The sequence below is a fragment of the Rutilus rutilus genome, assembly GCF_951802725.1.
Source record: "Rutilus rutilus genome assembly, chromosome: 1".
In the NCBI taxonomy this organism is placed as follows: domain Eukaryota; kingdom Metazoa; phylum Chordata; class Actinopteri; order Cypriniformes; family Leuciscidae; genus Rutilus; species Rutilus rutilus.
In genome coordinates this window covers 3,955,820-3,974,499 of record NC_140209.1, presented here as the reverse complement: position 1 = coordinate 3,974,499, position 18,680 = coordinate 3,955,820, and the positions used below count along the sequence as shown (strand labels likewise).

At 37.5% G+C, this 18,680-nt stretch overlaps 1 protein-coding gene across 1 annotated transcript; it reads left to right on the top strand.

The window, feature by feature from the left end:
* The first annotated feature begins 11,801 nt into the window (after window positions 1-11,801).
* LOC311299224 (uncharacterized protein) lies at window positions 11,802-17,135 on the top strand. Its single transcript, XM_084422688.1, has 2 exons — window positions 11,802-11,920; window positions 16,459-17,135. Exons 1-2 carry the CDS (start codon window positions 11,881-11,883, stop codon window positions 17,052-17,054), a joined length of 636 nt encoding a protein of 211 aa, XP_084278814.1. The 5' UTR covers window positions 11,802-11,880; the 3' UTR covers window positions 17,055-17,135.
* Window positions 17,136-18,680: the final 1,545 nt, after the last annotated feature.

Below are 18,680 nucleotides of genomic sequence, written 5' to 3'. Positions count from 1 at the left end.
TTAAGTTTTGTGCAGATGTGTAATGTAAATATTATGTTTTTAATTTATTTGCTGCACAGCAGCCTATTTTACAGTCTACTATAATAATAAATGTTACGCTGTCAAGCAAAATGGGAACAGTGTTTGTGCTGTTTTGTGCGTTGTGTTTCTGGACGAGCCCCCATTTATATGTTACGAGCCCATTAAATTAATTAAAATGGAACATCATAACATATAAAGACCACAGAGATTCAGTGACGGTGCATAAATTATTTATTTATAAATGATTTAAATGATAGATAATTTGTCATAAACAAAGCATGGTGGTAAAAGAAAGCAACAAAAACAAACAGAAAGAAAACCCTGTGCACACATGTCCACCGGAGAAATATCACTTGCCTACCTCCCGTTCGAAAATCAAAGACAATGTTCTCCGTGAGTCTTCCGGGTTCTCTGACTGCTGCCCTAACTAAACCTAAACTAAATAACGTGAAAACCCAACACCAATTACCACCAGCTTTAAAATAATGTTATAAACTAAATCTAACAAACATGAGTTCCACGCCAGGAACGTGCTTATAGAAAACCCCGATCATCAAGTCGACACGGGGAAACTCCACGAAGAGGCATAACGAGCCAAACACACGGGACACCTCGGAGCTACGCTCCGTCTGCCACCTGAAGCGGATCGGAAGTGAGAGTCAGAGAGAGAGAGCGGATGGCAACAAAGGCATTTTTAAAGCAGTTGCGCCGCCCACAATCAGCAATCGGCGAGACGTCACGTGACCTATAGAGGAAACAGAAACACAACGCACAAAACAGCACAAACACTGTTCCCATTTTGCTTGACAGCGTAACAATAAATAATAATAATAATTTGTTACATTTATATAGCGCTTTTTCTGAGACCTCAAAGCGCTTTACATAGATGGGGCAATCTCCTCAACCACCACCAATGTGCAGCATCCACTTGGATGATGCGACGGCAGCCATATTGCGCCAGAACACCCACCACACACCAGCTTACTGGTGGAGAGGAGACAGTGATGAAGCCAGTCAGTATATGGGGATGATTAGGAGGCCATGATGGACAGAGGCCAAGGGGCAAATTTGGCCAGGATGCCGGGGTTACACCCCTACTCTTTTTCGAAGGACATCCTGGGATTTTTAATGACCACAGAGAGTCAGGACCTCGGTTTAACGTCTCATCCGAAGGACGCTATAGCTAAAAGTGTTTGTTAGATAGCAAAGCCCTCAGCTTATGTCAGAGGACATTGTAGTGATCCACTCAGAAACCAATTAGACTAGTGTAGTGAAAAATTTCTTTGCCTTCAGATGAGATAACATGGATCCAGAGGGAGCTGTAAGCCTAGCGTCCAAAGAAAAACAAATAGGAAGAGATATTGATTGGGAAAAATGTTTCATTTGTCAAGACAAATATGGAAAATACAGCCAAGATAAAGCCCTTTGATTGAAGTGATTTTTCAGGAAGTGGTGTCTTTGTGCTCTTTCTGGAGATTATTATAGTATAATATTGTGCAATATTTTTTGCAATATAATAGACACACCATTATTTGCATTGCGCTTAGCTTGACACTTGCTTATTAAATCTATTCAGTCTCAAAGGGATGAGACTGCCAACCTGAGAGCCAACCTCTGCCAACCTGAGAGCCACTGCTTTGATGGGGAAAAACATACCTTTGCCATACGACTATTACATAGTTATTACTACTAAATAGTTACTAACCCCTAACCCTAAAGAAGTGAGAGAGCAGTTTTGTTAGGATGGAATTAATAACTATAGTGATATGTGAATTAAATATAATTTGTGTTACAACCTGGTACACTAATTAAGTCAAATAGCACCATAGACCATCATCTACAGTTCTAAATTTCCGCCTTGACATTAAAGTATTATAACTTGTGCAGCATTGCACTGTCTCTCCCTACAAGCTTTAAACTTGGCTTGACTCATTCCCATAGATATGGGTACTGATTGATAGAGGTTTTGGGATACTAGGTTATGTTTCCAAGCTGATATTCACTTTGAAAACTGGTTCTCTTTAGGCGGAGATTGTTTTTTTTCATATTCTAGTTCTGTTGTCTCTTACACTGTACAATAAATGTTCATTCTGACACTTCAGCAGACATCCCATGAGTGTTGGCTTTCATTTGATACCATTTTTATGAATATGGTCCTTGTGGTTGTGGAGATATTCAACATTTACTGTTGGCATGTCGTGTTGAGCAGGAAACCAAAACATTGGCCTGAAAATGCTTGTACAAGTCACAAAAAAAAAATTCAGCTTGACAACCACCCTAATATCTTACCTATGGGTGTCTTCTAACTAAAAAAATAGGGTGACAGCTTGTACCAAAACATGTCCGCAAAAAGTCTTAACGGAAGCCCTTTTCAGAATTGGCCCCCTGACTAATTTCACAGAACTATTTCCACCTGCATAAAGAGTTTTAATGGCCCAAAGCGTTCTAACAGTAAAAATAAATAAAAGGGTGTCGACAGAATCAAAGGCTTTTATACCTATCATCAAAAATATAAGATCAAAAGTAAGTCTAATATTATCAAATATATGTCTGTTTCTCATAATCCCAGATTGATTTTCATCAATAATTGAATCTAATACTAATATGGACCTTTGGACAAAGACAAGAGCAAATATTTTATAATCATTATTCAACAGATATGGGTCTCACATGATCTGGGCTTAGGAATCAAACATATTATATCTTGTGTCTTAGGAAGTTCAGAGCATGTTAAGCTTTCAGAGTACACTTCAAAAAGAGATGGGGTGAGAATCTCAGAAAATTGCTTATAAAATTAAAAAATCATTACGGCATGATTTATTACATTTCAAGCATTTAATAGCTTCCTTAATTTCAGTAATAGTTATTGGGGAATCACATAATCTTTAGTCCTCTTCCGTATTATGCTCACTGAATTTAGATGTGTATAAATTAGAATAACAATCATAGCAAAAACTAGAAATTGTGTCAAAACTATCGGTAATAAATCAATTAGCCTACTGAAATAGAATTTAGTTTAATCCTCAACTTTTCAAGGTTAAAAAATAAGGCGTTCTGTACATGTTATCATTTTGCAGCTCTGTTAGACGCAGTCTCTCCATCCGACAGGTTCACAGCAGGAATGTTAGAAATAGCTAAGATTTCACATACAACTTTCTCTTCTATAACACACAACATGCAGTCCAGCTCAGCTTTAGATCTGACTGACCGCTCGCAGGAGAAGAAAACATGAGCTCTTCCCTGACTCCCTATTGCCCAAAACCTGGAGGAAAGGATTACTCTAAAGCACTGGAGAACAGAATATAACGGAGTATTAGCCATGTGAACAAGCCTCAAGTCCCCCTTCATAGACACCAAACCAAAGAATCAATGCTGTGTTCAGATTTTAATGCTGTTATCATAATTACCTAATCTTCCAAAAAACACTTCTATTGCTAGACACAAAGACCAGAGGATAATGGGAACGTTTGAGTCAGACACACACACACACACACACACACGCAACGTCTGAGCAGCGCTGCAAAGTTTGCTTTTAATAACCAGAAACACTGTGTTCATTCTTCAGAGATTGTCCCCGTTTGTACATAATAAAGACATTAATTGCCATTATAACCAGTTTATGGTAGAGGAGCAACTATTGGCTCATTTCAGTTTATATAAATATTTTTCATGTTTTTCCTTTGAATTAATATTAAACACTACACAACTGTTTAAAAACCATTTTAGTCAAAGTTTAGTTCATTTTATTTTTTCACTGAAGTATGAAGTAAGAAAAGTCTCATGAAAAACTAAAGCTGTTCTTCAGATTGTGAATTAATGACAGAAATCACATAATAATCAGTTCAGCACAAACTCACTGATTTCAGCACTCTTGGGAAAACTCCCGTTCTGGGGTGCGTTTCCCGGCGCCGATACCGTGGGTGCTCCGGGGCTCGAGCACCCACGGAAAATACCGAGCAACCACGTGTGCCAGACTGCCAGTAGGCGCTCTGGCTACATTCATTTAAAATGAATCATTGCAGTTGGTGCTATGTGAAGCGTCTGTCACACTGTGATTGGTTATGTCGCTGTCAGTCTAGTAGTATCGCCCATAGATATCTATGGTATCGCCTGCTCCATATCCTATCCACCAATCACAGCGTTTCTCGGATGAAAACGCCTCTTTAGTGACCCTGCTCTGTACGCAGCTGCAGAGCAGTTCTTTTAATTCTGTTCCTTCTGAAGAATTAACCGCAATGGTGAGTCAACAAATCTAATTTTTACTGTGTGGACTTGAGTGACAGAGTCCTGCGCGGGTTCGGGTAGCCTACCCGCAAATTTTCCTCAAACGGGTGCGGGTCGGGTCGGACACGGGGGAAACACGGGTCTAAACACGGGTTTAAAACAATCACGTGCAAACGTAAAAATATATGCACATTTTTAGGAACATATAAAAAATATGCCCGTATTTCAAGTTAATAAAATAATTTAAAATCCACATCAGTTTATTTGTGCCCACACCCTCCCAGGAGTCTCTAGTCTGACTATAGGCCTACCTACTTTCACTTTTAAAAAGTCATCATAACCGCGCGCGCGCGCGATCTGCTTGCAGTCGTCGAGATGGATGCTAAGGAGTTGAAGAAAAGAATAGCTAGTGGAGATGGTAAAGTTGTCGATAAAACTGAAGAAAATAATGTTGTGAAAGGCTTTGCTGCATGCATTTTCGTGTTGGATAGCCGCAAATGTGGAACTTTATCGCGGAGGAAGCACGCTTATAACCAAGCAGTTCTATCGAACAGTATTTTTCAAATTTAACACTGTTAAGTGTCGGCCGCTGTCCATTTCCTAAGGTTCTGAAATCTGAAATGCAAACTTTTTTTTTTTTTTTTTTTAAAGGGCGTGCGCCCATGAGCACCCACGGAGGAAAACATAAATCGGCGCCTATGCGTACAACTATATAGCTCGCTGCTTAACTACCATAGCACGATGCATCGTTGGAGAAATCAACTAGTCACGACTGTTTCCCGAAACCGTCTGTCGCAAAGTATTGTTCAACCACGTTGGATTATGACGTCTCGCACGTGGTGGACTAATAACTTATTTTAATTAATCTGTTTGAGATCGAATTAACGCTAGATTTTGTCATATAAGTTACAGACATGGCATCCGAAGACCATTTCTAATTCTTCTCAGTTATTTTGCTTTATTACCAGACTCAATATTTGGCTCGTTCTTACATAGTGGAGCATGTTCGCACATGCGCAGTCTTCAAAAACGGTGCGTTAAATCTCTTGACAAACTAAAAGACGTAAATTACATTTGTATGTATTCTAAATAAATAACACGGGTTGTAGCCTACTGAATGTCAGCTTGCTTATTTTGCTAAAGATAAGGATTTATTCAGTCTACATCTCATGTAAGCTAGAAACTATGCTTCTGTACATCGAGAGCTGTCGTTCCAACCACACACGTTTGCGATGCTGTTTGCGAGCGTTCGTTGGAACGATGGTTTCGGGAAACACCAAATCGTTGAACTATGCTGATAACGACGGAACTTGCGACCATAGTTGGCTAACGATGCTTTCGGGAAACGCACCCCTGATCAGGGAATCTGGACTGAAGTGCAGGCATAAATCTCTCATTTACAGTGTGTCGATGTGTTTTTCACTTGGAAGTGTGGAAACTGATGATTGAAATGAGTTTCGCCGAAGAGGAACACGTCTTTTGTGTCGTTTTACATCTGAGCAACTAAATTAATGCTAGGCCTGACTATTTAACGCACTATATTCTGATTATAAAGTAAGTATTACTGTTGTCCCTGTTAATGATCAGAGAAGAGACCGCCACACCAACAATAGACGCTTCAGCGGAAGTTCACGTGTTTCGAAGAAATGTTATTTTGCTTGTTTTTCAGTTAATCCCACATGACAATGCTGAAACCTTCTTGGAAAGTTCCTGCAATGCTTGAAATGGTGTCGATGTAGAAACACATGTAGCCTATTTGACTTCCTCTTTCTGTGGAGCGGAACATTATTATTATTATGCACAGGACATTTCAACATGCCAGAATACAACATAAGCATATTATTTTGAGAGCATCAACACTTGTAGGAAAACATTTAAGTTTTCCCAGAAAACGTCCACCGCATGATCATGCCTTGTGTAAGAGCCCATTCAACATGCCTTCAGTGACTGAATTATTATTATTCTCAGCTTATTGCTGTATTATTTAAGAAATTACTTGAAGTGTTCCTGTACTGCATTTACTCTAAGTTGTCCCTGTATATTTTACTTGAAGTTTTCTTTATATAATTTACTTGACGTTAACTTTAAAGCCACTCCTCCTCACTCAAAAAAATAAGCTGTTGAACGAACGCTGTTATTCACAACCTAACCATATAAGCCCTACTCTTCTGCACAATGGTAACGATCAAAACTTTAACATAATAGAAACTCTTTCAAATGTCAAACATACCTGAACATTAAACATTAACAGATGTTTCCCTTTACTCAAAAACACATTTCAAGATTTACTCTCCATTTCCAGCCATGTGCAAAGCATGCTGGGAACAAACAATGGTGTCTCTAAATAAAACCGCATAAATGAGCTAATAAATAGGTAGCCCCTAATCCTTAATTTTATGAGGTTTATCAGTTCCTCAATTCAAGCCTTAAAATTGTGCATGTTTCCTTAAAAAAAAAATAGGAAAATGCTTCTCTTGGTGTTATTAGTAAAATGGTCTCAATATTTTCAACAAAACACTGAACCACAATTTTCTTATAAAAAATAGGCTACATAAAATTGTTAATTATCATCTCAATTTTTTAAATGAAAATTACAAGTCTCATGATTCATTTTTTACAGTGTATTTATGCAGGATTGCGGATGAGGTTTAATCAATGTGTAGTGAATACTGAGTGCCCACAGCCGTAATCTAAACACAGTCGCCACTCTTCTGCATAATGGTAACCACAAAATAAAAAAAAAAACATTACAGAAAGTCCTCTGAGTTTCTAACATAAGTGAATATTAAACACTAACATTAACTAACAACATCTTTCCATTTACAGAAAAACACATAAAATAATACTTTAATCCCTGAATTTAACTATGAGAATATCATGTTTAGTGCAGAAGATGCGCTTTTATGGCACATGTTGCGCATACTGTCAAACGTGCATGCGTTCTTTTGCTTTTTTTAAGAAAGCGTTTTATTTATTATTTTTGCAGTGTAGTTGTTCACCTGTAATTAACAGCGCTTCGTCAGAAGTACAAACACAACAGCCGTTTTTAAACCCTGTCCAGTGGCTGAGAGGAAAGGAGTAAACACGGTCACTAGTAGGCTGTGACAGCTGTCAATCAAAATGTGGAGCGGTGATTCGTTCCGTGTGTTCACTGTCAGAAAACAAGTGGATAATTCGGTAAATTAACATTTTTATTTAACAGAATTGATCAGCTTGTTCCTGCTGTGGTTGTTTTAATTCACAGCCCTTCTAAAAATATGTTGTTTTATATTTTATTTGTAAATTATTTATTTTGTTGGATTTTACTTGGACTTGGACAGAACTGTTTCAAAACTAGTTATCTAGGCTATGATGCTGCTGCCTTTGGGCAGTGATATTGAGTTTAAATTACATATAAAATAAAGACATGTTATTGTGATGTAATGGTGTAATGGAAGGGACTAAAGAACAAAGTATTTTTATCAGCTGAAAGGCAGAATACAAATGTTTTTTTGTTTTTTTTTAAGTTAGATAGACATTAACAGTTTCAGGTTATGTTTTAGTGTTGGTAACATGTCCCACACAAACTAGTAATCGTCCCACATTTAGTTTGTTTAATGGTGGTCACCCTACTTGGGGTTCAGAGTATTTTTACCTCATCAATTTCACTACTACGGAAGCCCTGAACCGTAAAAAAACAATTCTGTAAAAAAAATAAAAAAAAGAGTATTTCGAGATTAAAGTCGAAACATTACGAGAATACAGTCTTCCGTAGAAGTTGCGTGTGTGCGCATTCATAACGGTGCGCGTCCACTGGCGCAGAGCGCGTGTTTCCGCGGGCACGGAGCGCGTCCACTGGCGCAGAGCGCGTTTCCGCGGGCACGGTGCGTGCGTGTTTGTGTGTATGTAATGCGTTTGTGAAGTCGACCTGCCTCGGACATGGATCTACCAAAATAGTAGCTTTTTACTTTTATCTGGGCTTTCAACAAAAGGAAATTCTACACTAATCTACCAACATGCATTTCCATGGCGTTGCCTATAGACGAGCACACACACTCCGCCGGAGTAGATTCACAATCCGGTCCAAACTGTGGCAGTGTTTTCGTGCTCGTCTGTAGGCAACACCATCTGGGTCGAGAACACTTAACAGTAACCGCACTGTCTCCCTCTTCACCGTAAATGCTCTCTGGATACATTTTAAGTGCATCATTCTGTAGCCTATCCAATCATTTGGCAGATATAAAAACCACTGGCATTATTTCCATCATTATTTCCTCAGATATAAAAACCATTGGCACTGGTGGTTGAGGAGACATACCCAGAAATGAATATAAAGCGCTTTGAGTGTCTTACCTACAGTAGACATATGAAAGACCTATAATGGTAGCCTGATGCCATGTTGGTAGATTGGCACCTGTAGAATTTCCTTTTGTTGAAAGTCCAGATAACAGTAAAACGCGCCACCGTTATGAATGCTGTGCGGCGATGTGGAACAACAGCAAGCACACACGCGGAAGTCCTCTACGGAAGACTGTCTTCTCGAAAATATGTCGACTTTATCTTCGAAATGTGTCGACTTTATTCTCGAAATGTGTCGACTTTATCCTCGAAATGTGTCGACTTTATCTTCGAAATGTGTCGACTTTATTCTCGAAATGTGTCGACTTTATTCTCGAAATGTGTCGACTTTAATCTCGAGATGTGTCGACTTTATTCTCGAAATGTGTCGACTTTAATCTCGAGATTTGTCAACTTTATTCTCGAAATGTGTCGACTTTATTCTCAAAATGTGTCGACTTTATTCTCGAAATGTGTCGAATTTATTCTCGAAATGTGTCGACTTTATCTTCGAAATGTGTCGACTTTTTTCTCAAAATGTGTCGACTTTATTCTCGAAATGTGTCGACTTTATTCTCGAAATGTGTCGACTTTAATCTCGAGATGTGTCGACTTTATTCTCGAAATGTGTCGACTTTAATCTCGAGATGTGTCAACTTTATTCTCGAAATGTGTCGACTTTATTCTCAAAATGTGTCGACTTTATTCTCGAAATGTGTCGAATTTATTCTCGAAATGTGTCGACTTTATCTTCGAAATGTGTCGACTTTTTTCTCAAAATGTGTCGACTTTATTCTCGAAATGTGTAGAATTTATTCTCGAAATGTGTCGACTTTATCTTCGAAATGTGTCGACTTTATTCTCGAAATGTGTCGACTTTATTCTCGAAATGTGTCGACTTTATTCTCGAAATGTGTCGACTTTATTCTCGAAATGTGTCGACTTTAATCTCGAGATGTGTCAACTTTATTCTCGAAATGTGTCGACTTTAATCTCGAGATGTGTCGACTTTATTCTCGAAATGTGTCGACTTTAATCTCGAGATGTGTCAACTTTATTCTCGAAATGTGTCGACTTTATTCTCAAAATGTGTCGACTTTATTCTCGAAATGTGTCGACTTTATTCTCGAAATGTGTCGACTTTATTCTCGAAATGTGTCGACTTTAATCTCGAGATGTGTCGACTTTATTCTCGAAATGTGTCGACTTTAATCTCGAGATGTGTCAACTTTATTCTCGAAATGTGTCGACTTTATTCTCAAAATGTGTCGACTTTATTCTCGAAATGTGTCGAATTTATTCTCGAAATGTGTCGAATTTATTCTCGAAATGTGTCGACTTTATCTTCGAAATGTGTCGACTTTTTTCTCAAAATGTGTCGACTTTATTCTCGAAATGTGTAGAATTTATTCTCGAAATGTGTCGACTTTATCTTCGAAATGTGTCGACTTTATTCTCGAAATGTGTCGACTTTATTCTCGAAATGTGTCGACTTTATTCTCGAAATGTGTCGACTTTATTCTCGAAATGTGTCGACTTTATTCTCGAAATGTGTCAACTTTATTCTCGAAATGTGTCGACTTTAATCTCGAAATGTGTCGACTTTAATCTCGAAATGTGTCAACTTTAATCTCGAAATGTGTCAACTTTAATCTCGAAATGCTAGATTTGTTTGTTTTTTCTCTGTTTTTTGCTTTGCGGTTCAGGGTTTCCGTACACACCTGTCTAGTAGCCTACAATTATGTGGTTTTGTTTTAATAAGTGGAGCTGGTAATGTCCTCCTCTGCTGAGATCTTCACAGATTTAATGTATTTTATTTTCAGTTGATTTCATCTTGGGCCTAGTCCACATGTACACAAGTTTATCCTCCTCCATTTAAAAAAAAAAATCTTGTCCACGTGAAAACGAGCTTGCCAAACCAACAGGTGGTGATATAACCATAACCGTAAAGCCATGTTGGCCAATCAGAAGCCTGCTGGAAAAAGGTTATTACTGGTTCTGGTAGGCTGACAACATGTTGTCATGAGCAGTGAGCGGTGTAGTTTTGCATACTGACGCTTCTGTTGCGCAATATAATGAGAGAACTTTTCCACAGTCAAAAGTTAGTCATCATCATCATCTTTTTTATTTAATGCCATGTCAGCAATCAGAGCTATCTTCATGGCAAAAATTAAATTACAAAAACACAAATATCATATAAATACAATAAAACAGAACAAAAATAATCAGTCATATTATACAATATATTTTTTCAAGTTAACATAATAAAAAATCCAAACCCTTTTCAAGGTATAATCTCATTAAAAATGTCTTTAACTGAAGTAACTTCATAAAAAAGCACTCTACTCATGTTATGACCAGGACAATCTAATAAAATATGTTTGACAGTTAAAGGAATCCTACAAAACATACATAATGTTGGGTCTTCACCTTTAAGTAAAAAAGCATGGGTCAAACTTGTGTGACCTATACGACATCTGGTGTAGCAAAAGTTAATCACAGTCCTGCCTCCCACTCTCCCGCCCAGACCCTACACAGGTATTTTTCCTGGCATTTCAGTGACATGCAGATCCTGATCCTGTTTTTCCAGCAGAAAAACTCAGTTTGCTGTTTGGAACATTTTTAGTTATTTATTCGTTATTTCACTTGAACTAAAACCCATTTAATAATTTTTGATCTGGGAATGTTAGTTCTGTTGAACATCCCCAGAACAGAGTCTAGAGAATTATTTAATTTCTTTTGGTTTTTCAGAATATAGCCTGTGCTTTATGTTGTGCATGTGTGTCTCACGCAGTTTATAGTGTAAATTAGTGATTCTAAAATGCTGAATGTGGAAGCGCTAAACATGCTTTAATGCATTAGACAGTAATGTTGGAGGATGAAGCAAGCAGATGAGTCCAGAACGAGCACAAATATTGTCATTTTGAAAAGTGATTATTTTTGATAATCCATTATTTTGTCGGGTGGTCAAAATAAAGGTGTGTTCCTTTAAGTCAATGCCACATAAATATGCTTGAATTTTTCTAAAGCAATTCTATTAATAAAAAACTGTATTCAAACTCGTGTTCAAACTCGATTGTTGTGACTCCTATATATGTAAAACAGAGTGGGGAAATGTTCAGGGGAATCCCACAGCTCTCAACTGTGATTGGAGGGTGAGGAGATATTGGGCTAGTCCTCATTCCTTTTGGACGTGTTTTTAGTCAGTTTGTGGGGTATAAATGTACTTTAACAGAAGCTGCACTTTTAGGACTGAAGCCCAGCTCCGGCGACACCACCGAAGACCTATTGAGCTTTTTAGACCTGCCACAACCAGAAATGTCTGAAAACCGAGAATTAAGCAGCACTGCAGATGAAGGTAACTCTTTTTTAATAGTTTCATATTTTACCAACATCAGCAAAATAATAGGCCTACTAAAATGTAGAGTTTACATTTAAATAAACTACACACAAAAAAAAAAGTTCTAGTGAATTTTGTGTACTTTGGTAAATGTTGTGTGTATAAATAGGGTGTAAATTCCCAAGCACTCTTTGAGAGTGTGTTGTGTGGGACTGGTGAATGTACGGTTAAAAAACGGCAGCTTTACTTTATTAGTACTTTATTGTGTAGTATGTAATTTTTTGTCTTTTTTAATGTTGCTGCAACGTGATCTCATGAGATTACGTGTGTATTTTTACGTAAAGTGTAGTTCTACCATACGTACATATATTTACGTTTTATAGGGTAGACTGGGTACAGTTGAGACACTTTTTGCGTTTTGATTTTTCACACAAAAAATAGATACTGAAAAGAAGTGAATTTCCACATGGCATGCCACATGACATTTCATTAGCTTGTAGACAAAGATATTATCAATCAATAATACCCACAAGTAGTTTATATTTTCCACAATTACCTAATAAAAATAAGGTGCTTTTTGTCTCAACCTTGTCTCAACTGTACCCATATGTGGTACAGTTGAGACAGTGCATGGTACAGTTGAGACACCCATTTTCAATGATGTAAAGATAACTTACCATTCATTGTAAATATAAAAAATAAAGACAAATAAAGAAAATAACAATTGGGCAACATTTTTGTTTATTCAACCATTTATATTCATTCATTTTATTTAAATTAGCACTGGTTAAAATTTATAAAGCAGGAACAAGATATTAAAAATATTTATTAATAATACACAGTTTAAATATCACAAATATCAAATTTTATTTTCATTTGCGTCCTATGCTGGCTAATTACGGCGTTTAACCTGTTATCATAACACTGCACAATTAAACAGTGTGTTTCCTAATAGAGCTCTATCGGGGGTACAGTTGGTACACGTGTGTCTCAACTATACCCCGCTGGCCACCTCGCACATTTTTCTAGATTTTGCAATTACCTTGCATGACACAATACCATGAAATATGCCAGTTTTTAGGGCACAGAATAAAGTTTGTGGTGATACCAGTTACGTTTAACAGTCATATAGGGATAATAAGCTATTCACTGTGGAGAGTGCATGGTGAAGTGAACGTCCTACTTTAGAAAAAAAACTTTACCCGATATTTTCGGATCGGAGATGCGTCCACTGTTCAAATTTCCCACAAACAAAGAGGACACTAATATGCATGTGCACAGCAAAAATCACAACTTGTGCTTGCTGCGAACGCAAGTTATTAAAGGTGTCTCAACTGTACCTATGTCTCAACTGTACCCAGTCTACCCTACACACAGAAACGTATAATACTGACGTATTTACAGCACTAAAACGTATAACATTTACATATTGACAGCACAAAAACGTAATTTATTTACGTATTTAACAACTTTACCGACGTACATATTTGTACGTATTCTTATTTATGCATATTAAAATCGTGGCATTAATGTTTTGACTCTATTGCGTTCAGTTGTCTTATCAATTAAATTTTCAGTCGCATTTATTAATACGTTACTCATAAATAATAACATTTCACTCTGTTCGTGCCTTGTGCTGCAAACTCGTTTCAGAGGATTAGCCTACATGGTGTTAAACAAGAATACACTTAAACCTTAAAAAATACCTTCTTTAGTCGTTTAACCATTTTGTAATATTTGGTTTATTTACCGTTAAACACAAAAGGCGTTTTCTCCTATAGACCCATAATACACTAAAACACAACATTATTTCACAAAAGACATAAATTTTATAAGCTTGATGTAATCCAAATCTTTAGAATCCATACGTTGTTTGCAAGAAACAGATCCAAATTCAGCCCTTTATCCAGCGATCTTCATCTCCATTCTCAGCAGCGACCGTAAACGTCAAATCCCGCGCTCGTGGTGAATTCAAATTCAAAAATTGCGCCCGAAGCGTTACGACATGATTTACCGCAGTGATATCAAACGCTCATTGGCTCTCGAATGCTTCGTCACAGATTGCGACATACCGTGTTTAAGGTGTACTACATTTGAAATGGAGAAGCGCGCGCGCCTTCACCTTCACAGAGCGAACAGCGAACCAAAACCGGATTAACATTTTCATGGATTAATAACTTAAATTCTGCTCTGTAACTTTACCTTCATACAAAACTATTATATAGGCCTATTGCCGGAGAGGACTGCGACACATCGTCAAGTGAACGACTTTTGGTACCGGTTTTGACATTTTCTCAATAAATAAACTATTGTGATTATAAGTGTTTGTTGTTTTTCTTTATAATTGTAGCCTACGTAGTTTTAAGAAATTGTTAGGTTTAGGTTTAGGGGTAGGATTAGTGGCTCAAACTATCTTTTAATGCTATATTGTTAATAAAACTGCCATTTCCCTACACATATCTGTCCATTACGTTTTATCCTTTTAATATTGTAAAATGGGTATGTTTAGGTGTGGGAGTAGGAGGGTTAAGGGATTTTACATTTATAATCTATAAAATGGTATACGGGTAAATTATACAGATCTTTATGACATGGAATATTCATAAATAGTTTACATTTTTTAGCTGTAAAAACGTAATAATGTTACGTTTAAACGTTGCAGATACGTCCATATTATACGTTTCAGCATGTATCCAAACGTACAAAAACGTACGTTTTCTATCTTTGAGAATTACGTATTAATACCTACGTATTAACAATGAGACCAGGCTGGTTTTTTTCTTTGCAACTTTTTGGCCGCCTATCTTGGCCAGGACTCCCTGGGAGAAGAGTTACTGTAACTCAATGGGACTTTTCCTGGTTAAATAAAGGTTAAATAAAAATAAAAAATTTTCAATACACAGCAAAATCCCCAGTGTTAAATCAACATCCCTTACATACAGGGTGTTAAAATGAACACTGAAGCAGTGTTGAAGTTAAAGGACAAGTTAGGTATTTTACACTTAAAGCTGCATTCAGTAACTTCGGGATTTCTTCGCTGTATTCTCGCTTTTTGCTCGCAGGTTTCTCTCTAGAGCTCCCCCCACAGCTTCGGAATAGATATTTGACAACACTGTTGTAAAAACTTGTTGCCTATTCTCAGACACCAGAGGCTAGTAGATCAACGACATCAAAGCAGATGGGACATTCTTTAAAACGTCTTCTTCATTGGGGTTCGGACAGCGTGAGGGAGCGCAATAATGACGGCATTTTAGCAGATTTCTTTTGGCCGTAAAGCAATTGTTTACATCGCGAGACCTGATATCACGCGAGACTTCCTGACGCGGCGGCCGGTGGCCCGCCGCCCCAAAGTTGCAAGTGCCTATTTTCCGCTCACGGGCACCAGGGGGGTGCGAAACGACCACCATTCAACCCGAAATAAGTAATATAACCATTCCAATGACTCCGAAGCTGTTCAGTTAAGGTAAAAAAGTTACTTAGTTCACCTTTAAAGCCCTGTTTACAGATCGTTTCTGATGAAATACAACGGTTAAGATTAAAATTTGGACACATGCTGCTATCCCGAGAATTTTAGGTTTCTTTCGCCCCCCCCCCCCTCCAAGTTTTTTTTTTGACAAAAACTTAAAATTCTCGGGACAGCAGCATGTGTCCAAATTTTAATCTTAACCGCTCATCAGAAACGATCTGTAAACAGGGCTTTTAGTGTAAAATACCGAACTTGTCCTTTAATGAGATAATTAAGAGATTATTGACCATTAGTTAGAGTTAGTATTAGATTTTTTTCTCATTAGAAAATAGAGAAACACAAGAACTACAACTGACTTTCCAGCCATTACACATTATTGCACTTATGATTAACAGTTTTACTTTATTACTGCTTTTACTGCTATTTAGGAGAACTCTTAGTGGAAAGATACAATGTTTTGTGAATACGGCCACTGGTTAGTAATAAGTGAAGCTGGTAATGCTGTTTGTGGAGTTGTTTAATCCTCCTCTGCTGAGATCTTCACAGATTTAATGTCTTCTTTTTCCAACAATTTATTTAATCTAAGGCTGTGGTTGAAGTCTTTAACAGGGCACTATCTGAGGGGACAGCCATTTGAACTGGTGTCCGAAATCATAGTTGAATGCAAGTGATAGTGAAACACAATAGTTAGGGCACACCCACTACACATTACTGCTAGTCTGATAGAGAACAGCTCCACATTTTCCAACTCCGTGAAAACGTCTCCTGGACATCTCCTTGCACAAGAGGGATTAGCATAACAAACTATGAAGATGCAGAATATCACATTTGCTTTTATTTTTATAGGCCTTTTAAACAACTAGAGCCACTCTGTTTAGAGGATTGTGTAGACAAAACAAATCCTAGACTAAATCACATCAACCACAGAACTTGAACATATTGCAAGGTTCAGTAAAAATATTTTTTCATCTCCATAATGTCCTAATCTTAAAATAAGTAAGAAGACAGCTATGAGGTTAATTCCCTTGTGTGTTAGTTTTAAATGTCTGTCCATATGCACTGCATTAATGCTAATATGTTTTATTTTCAGATTCAGAATCTGATATAATTTATACCAGACATCTGCGGGAAGGACAACCCAGCGTAGATTTCACTGTTTCAAGTGACTTTAAACATAAACCATATAAACTTCAAACTTCAGACAGGCCTGGAACAAGCCTTGCATCAGCTGGTGTTAGTGTAGCCAATGCCATAAACATGATTGACACATTTGACAGACCAGCAGCTACCTGTGCAGAGGGCATCTATGCTGGAACTGGAGCATATGCGAATGGTCCTGAGAACAAACCAGGAAAGAGAGTCCCCAAGGCTGGAGCTTTTGCAGAAGCAGGAGTTGGACGAGCTAAAGCTGCATTCAGTGTGTTTGACGCACAAGCCAAAGGCCCCAACGCCTCAGCTAGGGCTGACGCCAATGTGGTTGGAGCCAGTGCAATAGCTCGAGCTGAACTCGCCAGCGCATCAGCTACAGCCGGTCCACTTGGTGTGAAAGTGGGACTTGGAGTTGACACAGGTGTATCTGTTGATCCACTAGGTGTGGAGGTAAAAGTCCTGGGAACTGGATTCACATTTGGTCCAAGAACCAGTATATCTCTTCTGGGTTCAGAAGTGTCTTGTTCAGTCATGTAGTCATATAGATATTACCTTTAATATGTATGTGTAACATCTTGCTATGAAATCATCAACATAAATGCTGAATCCCTGACAATATTCAAGAAACTTTCATCTCTTCTGTCATCACTTCCCAGTGATCTCTCCAGTGTGCTCATATTATGGCGACAATGTGAGGTCACCACGGCTAGAAATGTTAAGAATGTTTTTAGAGAGCGTTATAACCTACCTTTTACCAGAACATTCTGGTAGCAAAAATAAAATTAGCTGCAAAATAACACGATATTCTCAAAACATTCATAGAACAAGAACATTGATTTTTAGCTGGGATGAGCTCATATGGAGATCACACAGTGATTGTGCTGTGAGTTACACTTTAAGATCACTGTGACTCACATTGATTACGTTGTCACCAAATGGTGAGATCAAATTAATGACTGGGTTAACTACTGTACATCCTGCTGAAAAACAACAACAACAAAAGTATTTCTTCCACAATCTTTCACTTTTCTTTAATCCCTCCCTGTTCTAGCTTGTGCTATTCTAAAGGATGTCTGAAACTCTGTGTTATGAGCACTTCTCGTGTTCATTTGCCTCTAATGATGATGCATCACTGTAAAAAATACTGATTATGTTTGCTACTGAAAAAAACGTGTATTTTTTCCTTAAAAATGGAATGTGCAAAGATATCATGTTAATGTGAGATGTCCATAAAAAACACTTCTGTAATTTTTACTTCTCAAAGTTATAAAATAAAGATATATTTACAGAAAAAAAGTCAAATTTAACAATGATTTTTTTTTATAAAACTAAATAACAAAAAAAAACAGGCCTTCTACCTTAAATAAAGGAAAATGTCATGAAGTATGATAAACTGATATGTCCACAAGTATACATAAATACAAATGAGTGCTGATTGAGCTTTAAAGCCTGCTCTCAGTAATTAAAAACACCCCCAAAAGAGACAAGAGAGCAGGAAAGACTCTGAGATGTCTTTATTGCTGTGGAAAATGTGGTCATGTGGTCAAGAAGACCTCGGCCATAGGAAAGACAGAAACAGTCCTTAAAACAGACTCTCCTGCATTCATTTATAGACGAACTGATCTCTAAATGAACATGCATCCCAGGATGATCTACTCTCTAGTCTCTTTTGAAACTATTATTTCTTTGATACTGTGTTTTTTATGATAGAACCTATGGTCAATGTAACCTCACCTAAACCATGTTTGGTCTCTATAAATTGGTACTTTGATGATCAAAATGATTGTGTACTATGTCGATTGCTGCGCAACACATTAGTATTACAAGCATCTTTAATATCTTAATATCATCTTTAATCTTTAGTTTCTTCACTAGCCCATCCGAAGCACGTCTCAAACAGCGAATATTGAGTTCTCTTTTAAGTCTTGCGCTTGAACGGACAAATTAACACAAACATTATGACAGTCAACAGGTGAGCATCCTAGCAAACATAGTAGGTTATGTCTTAAGTGTACAGGATCCGTGCATTACTGCTGTCTGTGTTTTTAATGTTAATAAAAAACAACAAAAGACAAGGAAATCACTCGCTGCTCTTGATTGAATAGCTTTTCTATTTTTTAATAAGTATTTATCTTTAATGTATACAGTAGGGCTGGGTACTAT